Genomic DNA, 9931 nt, shown 5'->3' with positions numbered 1-9931 from the left:
AGCAGGGGGAGCAGGCAGTAAGCTGGGTGACAGAAAGAAGGAGGGCTAGAGGGAAGAGAACCAGGGAGGCTGGTCCTGATCTGGCACAACCCAACAAGTTTGCAAAGTTGGCAAACGAAGGGGATGCCATTACAGAGCCAGCACCGCTGCAGCACGACACCACGCCCTCTGAACGCCAGGGAGATGACTGCTCCAGTGAGACGGGGACGGGAAGCGCAGGGCAGGCTAGACAGGTCCTAGTGGTGGGGGACTCAATTATAAGGGAAACAGACAGGGCAATCTGCCATAAAGACCGGGATCGTCGAACGGTGTGTTGTCTTCCTGGCGTTCCAGTTGGACACATCGTGGATCGGATTGACAGATTACTGGGGGGGCTGGTGAGGATCCAGCGGTCATGGTGCACGTTGGCACCAATGAACAAATTAGAGGTCAATGGAGGGCCCTAGGGTACAAGCTTAGGACGAGGACCTCCAGGGTAGTTTTCTCGGAAATACTACCTGCACCTAAAGCCACACTAGAAAGGCAGCAGGATCTTAGGGAGGTACAAGTGGCTTCGAAGTTGGTGTAAAAAGGAGGGATTTGGGTTCCTGGAGAACTGGGCTGACTTTCCTGTCGGCTACAGGCTCTACCGTAGGGACGGGCTGCATCTTAATGGGGAGGGTGCAGCTGTGCTGGGGGAGAAGATGGCTAGAAGGCTGGAGGGGTGTTTAAAGTAGGGACTGGGGGTGGGGGGGGTGGAGGGCAAAATGAGAAATAGTGGGGTAGCCAGTGTAGCTAGCGACCTGGGTCTAAGCAAGGGGAATGGGGGTTGAGCAGGGGATGGGGTTAGTACAGTTAGATCAGCCATTAGTACGAATAGCAACAAAACGAATTTAAAGAACAAAAAAAAATGATATAAATTGTATGACCACGAATGCAAGAAGTCTGATCGGTAAAGTGGGTGAGCTTGAAGCGAGAATGACTGATGAAAATTATGATATAGTCGGAATAACGGAAACATGGCTTGATAAGTGCGATGATGATGATTGGGCGGCGAATTTACAGGGGTACAATCTCTTCAGAAGAGATCGAAGGAACCAGAAAGGGGGAGGGGTATGTCTGTACGTTAAATCGTACTTAAAGCCGACACTATGGGAGGCTATAGGGGTAGGAGAAGAACAGGTGGAATCTCTGTGGGTAGAAATAAAGGGAGGAAAAAAATAACAAAATCTTGATAGGGGTTTTCTATAGACCACCAAAAGCAACAGAAAGTCTGAAAACTTACTAGTAAGGCAGATAGAAGAGGTGTCAAACTGCAATGAAGTAATTATCCTGGAGGACTTTAATTATCCAGATATAACATGGGAGAACGAAACCTGCAAATCTCATAGGGGTGATAAGTTCTTGAGAGTAATTAAAGATAATTACCTGAAGCAACTTGTGCAGGAACCAACAAGAGGGAGGGCCAGACCTAGTACTAACAAACCGGACCGAATAAAGGGGGTACAGGTTAAGGGGCACTTGGGAAACAATGACCACAAGATAATCAACTTCCAGCTGTCATTCAATAAGGCTTTTCAGGGAGCGACAAACAAACTAAACTTTGGTAAAGCAAAATTTGATCAGTTTAGAACTACTATCAGTAACATTAATTGGGACAACACCCTCAAAAATATCAGTACAGAGGACAAATGGGAAAAGTTCTAAAGGATCCTAATCACCTCATGTGAGCAGTTCATTCTCTTTAAAAATAAAAGAATCTCAACTAAAAGGAAACCAATGTGGCTCGACAAAACGGTAAGAGCAGCAATAAACGAAAAAAAGAAAGCGTTCAAACTACTAAAGCAATAAGGCAGCAATGAAGCGTTAAAATCATACAGGGAAAAAAAACAAAATATGCAAAGATAGGATCAAAATTGCCAAGGAGGAAGCAGAAAGACTGATCGCCAAAGAGAGCAAAAACAACCCGAAACTATTTTTCAACTATATTAACAGCAAAAGGAGGGAGAGCACTGGCCCTTTAACAAATAATGCAGGAGAAATCATTGAAGATGGAGGGAAGGCAAATCTATTAAATAGTTTCTTTTCAAGCGTATTCACAAACGAAAGGAAATCCCAACTTGAGATGCAGGGGAATAAAATGAACCCCTCACAAAATATGTCATACCTAACGCAAGAGGAAGTGCGGAACAGATTAAAGAAGATTAAAATCGATAAATCGCCGGGCCCAGATGGATTACACCCAAGGATACTAAGGGAACTAAGTGATGAGATAGCTAGGCCGCTATATCTTATATTTCTAGACACTATCAAGACCGGGGTTGTACCATTTGATTGGCGCATTGCCAGCATGGTTCCAATTTACAAAAAGGGTTTCACAGTTGCAGGACGAACACCTTGATGAAAAATAGATATGTCACAGTAGGGTTCAGTTAAAGGAGATGTCCCGCGCCGAAATGGGTTTTTTTTTTTTAAACCCCCCCCCCCGTTCGGCGCGAGACAACCCCGATGCAGGGGTTAAAAAAAACCACCCGCACAGCGCTTACCTGAATCCCGGCGGTCCGGCGTCTTCATACTCACCTGCTGAAGATGGCCGCCGGGATCCTCTGTCTCCATGGACCGCAGCTCTTCTGTGCGGTCCACTGCCGATTCCAGCCTCCTGATTGGCTGGAATCGGCACGTGACGGGGCGGAGCTACACGGAGCCGCTCTCTGGCACGAGCGGCTCCATAGAAGACTGCTGAAGACCCGGACTGCGCAAGCGCGGCTAATTTGGCCATCGGAGGCCAAAAATTAGTCGGCACCATGGAGACGAGGACGCCAGCAACGGAGCAGGTAAGTAAAAAACTTTTTATAACTTCTGTATGGCTCATAATTAATGCACAATGTATATTACAAAGTGCATTATTATGGCCATACAGAAGTGTATAGACCCACTTGCTGCCTCGGGACAACCCCTTTAAGTCTCTAAAACATAGCTTTTATTGAAAAACTAAATAAAAAGGAGTTTGTAACACAAAGTCCTAAACTCTAGACACAAAAACACAAATAAATAAAAAAAAAACCTGCACCCCTATGTCAAATGAGGGGAAAGCAGTATATACGTTGCCTAGGAACCGATATTTTCTCCCAACGGAATTAAAGTTTCTATTTTTGTTCTCCGTGGTATATATCCTAGAGCTAGTTGGATAGGCTCGTTAAGAATGGTGTTCCAGCTTGTATAGACAGCTATAGATATTCAATAGATGGGGGACTTGTATCCGCTTTTTAGACATAGGGGTGCAGTTTTTTATTTATTTGTGTATTTGTGTCTAGAGTTTAGGACTTTGTGTTACAAACTCCTTTTTATTTAGTTTTTCAATAAAAGCAATTTACAAAAAGGGGACCGAAAGTGAGCTTGGTAACTACAGGCCAGTCTCACTTCACTAACGGGAAAAATTTTTTGAGGGGTTTCTGAGAGACGCCATCGATGAGCACCTTAAGGAGAACAAGGGAATACCTCCTCACCAGCATGGATTCATGAAGGGTCGCTCATGTCAGACAAATCTGATCAGTTTCTACGATGAAGTAAGCTCTAGGCTGGACCTGGGAGAATCTATTGATCTCGTATATCTGGACTTCTCTAAAGCATTTGACACCGTGTCTCATAATAGGCTAATATACAAAATGAGACAGCTCGGATTGGGTGAAAACGTGTGTAATTGGGTAAAGAATTGGCTCAATGATAGAAAGCAGAGGGTGGTAATAAATGGTTCGTACTCTGATTGGGTGACAGTCGCTAGTGGGGTGCCGCAGGGTTCAGTATTAGGCCCCATTCTGTTCAATATATTTATCAACAACCTGATAGAGGGGCTGCACAGCAAAATATCAATATTTGCAGATGACACAAAATTATACAATTTAATTAATGCAACGGAGGACAATGTGCGGCTACAAACGGACCTGGATAAGCTGGGGGCTTGGGCAGGAAAATGGCAAATGAAGTTCAATGTTGAAAAATGTAAGGTTATGCACATGAGCAGCAAAAAACGGATGTCACCAATATTCACTAAATGGGGTACCGCTAGGGAAAAGTGATATGGAAAAAGACCCTGGGGGTACTAGTGGATTGTAGACTAAACTAGAGTAAACAATGCCAGTCAGCTTCTGCAAAAGGTAATAGAGTCTTGGGGTGCATTAAGAGAGGTATAGGGGCGAAGAACAAGAACATTATCCTTCCATTATATAAGGCACTTGTCAGGCCTCACATGGAATACTGTGCACAGTTCTGGTCGCCGGTGCTCAGGAAAGATGTTACAGTAGGGTGTTCAAAGAAGAGCAACTAAGATGTTACAGAGGGGGTTCAAAGAAGAGCAACTAAACTAATAAAACGGAATGAAGGGACTGGAATACCCAGAGAGGCTATCCAAACTGGGATTATTTACTCTAGAAAAAAAGACGACTAAAGGGTGATCAAATAAATATGTATAAATACATGAGGGGACAATACAAGGATCTCTCCCATGATCTGTTTATACCCAGGACTGCAACGGTAACGAGAGGGCATCCGCTACGTTTAGAGAAAAGCAGGTTTCATGACCAACATAAAAAGGGGTTCTTGACTGTAAGAGCAGTTAGACTGTGGAACTCTCTGCCTAAGGAAGTGGTGATGCAAAAATCCATAGAGGACTTTAAAAAGGGGACTTGATGTCTTTCTGGAGAGGAAGGATATTATAGGTTATAAATCTTAGGTTATTTGTTAACCCGGGTATACAGGCAGGTGGGAACTATTAGGGGTTGAGCCAGGGAACAGTCTGAATGTCATAAGGGAGTCGGAAAGGAATTTTTTCCCCAAAAGGGCTATTTGGCTTCTGCTCTTGGGGTTTTTTGCCTTCCTCTGGATCAACAACACAGGAGGATAGACAGGCTGGACTAGATGGACATTGTCTTCATTCGGCCTTACGAACTATGTTACTATCCCGCAAAAAATGAGCCCTCACTGTACATCGACGGAAAAATAAAAAAAGTTATTGCACGCACATGACCGCAGAGCATAATTGAGTAGTATAGTAAAAAAAAAATAAAAAGACGACTATACAAGTTTGGTATCGTGGCAATCATACTGACTCAGAATAAAGTTATCATGTCATTTTTGTTGCCGTTTGTGCGCTGTAGAAACAAGACGCACTAAATGATGGCGGAATGTGTTTTTTTTTTTTCATTTTACTCCACTTAGAATTTTTTCAGTACATTGTATGGTACATTAAATAGCACCATTGAAAACTACAACTCGTCCCGCAAAAAACAAGCCCTCATACAGCGACGTTGATGGATAACTAAAGGAGCTATGATTTTTTTTAAAGGGGGGAGGAAAAAACGAAAATGAAAAAAAAAATAAATAAATAAGGGGGCCGCGTCATTAAGGAGTTCTCTGGGAACTCTGCTGCTTACCTTCAGGATAGACCATGAATGTCTGATCATTGGGGTCAGACCTCTGAGACACCCACTGATCAGCATAGTGAAGAGGCCGGAGCGTTTCTGCCTTTAGGATAGGACATGAATGTCTGATCATTGGGGTTCGCCCTATGAGACACCCACTGATCAGCACAGGGAAGAGGCCGGAGTGTTTCTGCCTTTAGGATAGGACATGAATGATATTGTCTCTGAGAATCCGTATAATTCAGCAATCGTGAACATTGTAAACTTTATAACGCAAATGTTCAATTTATTGTACAATAACCCTGCTACAGGGAACAGTTTGTTTCAATATATTTTAATGAGATGGAAATGCATTAAAAGCAACAATTCTATACTAAGAAAATACAGCAAAACAGGTCAGCTAACATCTCTCAAACACTTTGTACAGATCGGGGAGGTTTGCCAGCTGTAAGACACTTCCATCTTCTGCAAACTCCTTTCGAGGTAGTAGGTGCATCCTAAAAGCTTTGTACAAAATGTGTTCCGTTGTCCACCGCCATGTAGGAGCATCAACTTCCAGGTCCGCGTCCTACAAAAAACAAGACAGATTTGACCCAATAAATAAACGTTATTGAATAAATGAAAAGCCCACTTATGGCATTGATGCCTGAAGCGCAGGTTGCCGGTCCCTACTCTGCACCCCGATGCATCACGCTGGTCCCTACTTTGCACCCCGATGCATCATGTAACAATCTAGAGCCACTATGACAAGTATTTACATATTGTGAATTCAAGAACAAAACAATCCTAATACGATGAGAGGACGGCATACATGACTTCAGTACTTGTTCCTCTCCAGCTCTGCCACGTTCTAGGAGATTTGTAATGCTGATTTATATCTTATCTTTACAGAAACTGTAATAGACAAGGGGAACCTCAGTAAAAACACAACTCCGTTTTTATGGGTGCTGCTCGGGTATCTCGGCAGTTCTTATTAACAGTGAATGGAGAGTGACCGCAGATGCTCAGGCAGCGCTCTGCAGTGACAGGAGAGCTGGACTCAGGAGTCTAGAGATCAGTGGTGGTCTCAGCGGTGAGACCCGTATCAATCAGCAAGTTATCCCACATCCTGTGGATAGGAGATAACTTGTTATTCTGGAAAAACCCCTTCAAGGATGTGGTAATTGTCTTTAATTTGTACATGCTGCATTCTGACAGCCATAACTTTATTTTTCCTTACGCCCATGACAACACCTAGAAGAGAAAATAGGTAGCGGTGACACCATAGAAGGTGCAAATAAAACGTTTCTTTATTCCTCCATAGTTTACATGCAACATTTCGACTCCAAATGAGTCTTTTTCAAGCATAAAAGCAAGACATTCACATACATATTTACATACAAATTACCCATATACATCAACAAATCAAAGATGCAGGTCCAGAATTGCAATCAACTCATATGATTAGCTTCACCTGGTCTGGGATTGTCTCCAATCAGCGGCTCCTTCAACGGCGCGTCCCCACCTGTCTAGTGAGCACGTGTGTGTGCCCATAATACTTTGCATCCGTCACATGATCGATGTGCCCATGATGCTTTGCATCCGTCACATGATCGATGTGCCCATGATGCGTTGCATCCGTCACATGATCGATGTGCCCATGATGCGTTGCATCCGTCACATGATCGATGTGCCCATGATGCGTTGCATCCGTCACATGATCGATGTGCCCATGATGCGTTGCATCCGTCACATGATCGATGTGCCCATGATGCGTTGCATCCGTCACATGATCGATGTGCCCATGATGCGTTGCATCCGTCACATGATCGATGTGCCCATGATGCGTTGCATCCGTCACATGATCGATGTGCCCATGATGCGTTGCATCCGTCACATGATCGATGTGCCCATGATGCGTTGCATCCGTCACATGATCGATGTGCCCATGATGCGTTGCATCCGTCACATGATCGATGTGCCCATGATGCGTTGCATCCGTCACATGATCGATGTGCCCATGATGCGTTGCATCCGTCACATGATCGATGTGCCCATGATGCGTTGCATCCGTCACATGATCGATGTGCCCATGATGCGTTGCATCCGTCACATGATCGATGTGCCCATGATGCGTTGCATCCGTCACATGATCGATGTGCCCATGATGCGTTGCATCCGTCACATGATCGATGTGCCCATGATGCGTTGCATCCGTCACATGATCGATGTGCCCATGATGCGTTGCATCCGTCACATGATCGATGTGCCCATGATGCGTTGCATCCGTCACATGATCGATGTGCCCATGATGCGTTGCATCCGTCACATGATCGATGTGCCCATGATGCGTTGCATCCGTCACATGATCGATGTGCCCATGATGCGTTGCATCCGTCACATGATCGATGTGCCCATGATGCGTTGCATCCGTCACATGATCGATGTGCCCATGATGCGTTGCATCCGTCACATGATCGATGTGCCCATGATGCGTTGCATCCGTCACATGATCGATGTGCCCATGATGCGTTGCATCCGTCACATGATCGATGTGCCCATGATGCGTTGCATCCGTCACATGATCGATGTGCCCATGATGCGTTGCATCCGTCACATGATCGATGTGCCCATGATGCGTTGCATCCGTCACATGATCGATGTGCCCATGATGCGTTGCATCCGTCACATGATCGATGTGCCCATGATGCGTTGCATCCGTCACATGTTCGATGTGCCCATGATGCGTTGCATCCGTCACATGTTCGATGTGCCCATGATGCTTTGCATCCGTCACATGTTCGATGTGCCCATGATGCTTTGCATCCGTCACATGTTCGATGTGCCCATGATGCTTTGCATCCGTCACATGTTCAATGTGCCCATGATGCTTTGCATCCGTCACATGTTCAATGTGCCCATGATGCTTTGCATCCGTCACATGTTCAATGTGCCCATGATGCTTTGCATTCGTCACATGATCAATAAAAAGGTCCCGTGAGGCAGCAGATGCAATTAACCACGGCACATGCGTCCAGAGATGCTACATCATAAGTCGCATGACCGGAGCCGAGATCTCACGTTATCTCGGCTGCCATCATGTGCCTACAGGCACTATGTACCACTTATTACACTATCATAACAACATTCCAGTATACCTATACGGATACATGACATCCTCCAAACATAATCAAGCCCCACAATATGTATCACTAATCCCATATGCCAGCTATAAGTATTTCCATATAGATGCACATATTCATAAATGTATTGGCCTATAACCATTCATTGACAGTAAAGGATTTTGCAATAAATATAAATTTGGTTTTAACCCATACTTGGCGCATTAATTAACATAGGAATTATATCCCAAATGAGGCTTCAATTTAACACAGAGTAGGCACGTTGTCCGCATAGAATTCCCACCGCAGATGAAGCATCGACCAGAAAAGGGTGGACAGCTGTGAGGAAACCGTAGACCATACAAGACCCATTCGCATCTAGAAAAGTGAAACATTAAAATCAAAATTAAAAACAAAATCTATAATAATACTTCATGTAGTAATATAGTCAGATATCACAGATCACAAAAATGAAACCACATTGTATTCATGGTTTAACCCTCTGGGACTCAAGGGAACGTATCTAATAAATCCAGCGAAGCTCTTTCTTTTTAAGGACTTTCACTCCATCTCCACCCCTGACCGAGGGGGATACCCCATCGATCACGCGAAATTTTAGCTGGCCTTTATCATCAAAATATCGAGGAATAAGTAAATCCAGGTTTCTAGTACGTATTGTGCTCTTATGCTTCCCTATCCCACTCCTCACTTCTTGTGTGGTTTCACCAATGTATGCTAATATTTATGAGCATTTTTGAAGATCAGCATGTGTATACGTCGACCCAACAGGTGGTCTCCTGGCACCGATATATTGATGATATCTTCCTGATCTGCAGGGGTACGGAGGATGAGTTGGCATGTTTTTTCACTATGAGTTGAATAGTATCCGATTGGAACTCAAATTCACGGTAAAACATTCACGTGTAAGTGTTGAATTTTTGGATGTATTGGTAACAAGATGTGGTGATAGTTGACAGATTTACATGTTAAGCAAAATGATCGAAATAGTCTCTTAGATTACACTAGTTTTCACCCACGTGCCACTGTAAACTCGCTACCCTGGAGTCAATTCTTAAGAGTGAGACGAGTCACCAAGTATGAAAAGTTGGACTTACGGGTGACACAAATGTATAAGTAGTTTTTAGAAAGGGGCTATGCGCGTGCCTTAATTAGCCATGTTGCTGAGAAATTTAAAACAATAGATAGAGATGATCTATTAATTGTGAAAGAGAAAAAGAAGTGCAAATGTATACCTTTAGTATCTGTCTATAACCCGATGAGTAAACGTATACAAAAGATTCTGAATAAACATTGGTCGCTTGTAGGCCTTACCAGCGATGTGGAGGAATTTGCAAATCCACCTATGACGTCATACCAGCAGTGTACTAATTTAAAGGATAAACTTGTGCACTTCCTAGATAGTAAAGTGACATT

At 44.0% G+C, this 9931-nt stretch overlaps 1 protein-coding gene across 4 annotated transcripts in view; it reads right to left on the bottom strand.

Annotated features, from left to right (window-relative positions):
• Positions 1–5714: 5714 nt before the first annotated feature.
• MLH1 (mutL homolog 1) overlaps positions 5715–9931 on the bottom strand; it is an 83703-nt gene continuing 79486 nt past the window's right edge. For 2 of the 4 annotated variants that reach the window (XM_066584868.1, XM_066584870.1), the window contains 2 exons: positions 8802–8875; positions 5715–5964 (listed from right to left, as the gene is read on the bottom strand). In XM_066584868.1, the coding sequence (XP_066440965.1) occupies positions 5793–5964; positions 8802–8875 (246 nt within the window). In that variant the 3' untranslated portion in view covers positions 5715–5792. The remainder of the gene's footprint in view (positions 5965–8801; positions 8876–9931) is intronic. The other 2 variants (XM_066584869.1, XM_066584871.1) reach the window with 1 other exon arrangement.

This window comes from Eleutherodactylus coqui, chromosome 12 (assembly GCF_035609145.1).
Source record: "Eleutherodactylus coqui strain aEleCoq1 chromosome 12, aEleCoq1.hap1, whole genome shotgun sequence".
Lineage (NCBI taxonomy): Eukaryota > Metazoa > Chordata > Amphibia > Anura > Eleutherodactylidae > Eleutherodactylus > Eleutherodactylus coqui.
This window is presented reverse-complemented; position numbering and strand designations above follow the sequence as displayed.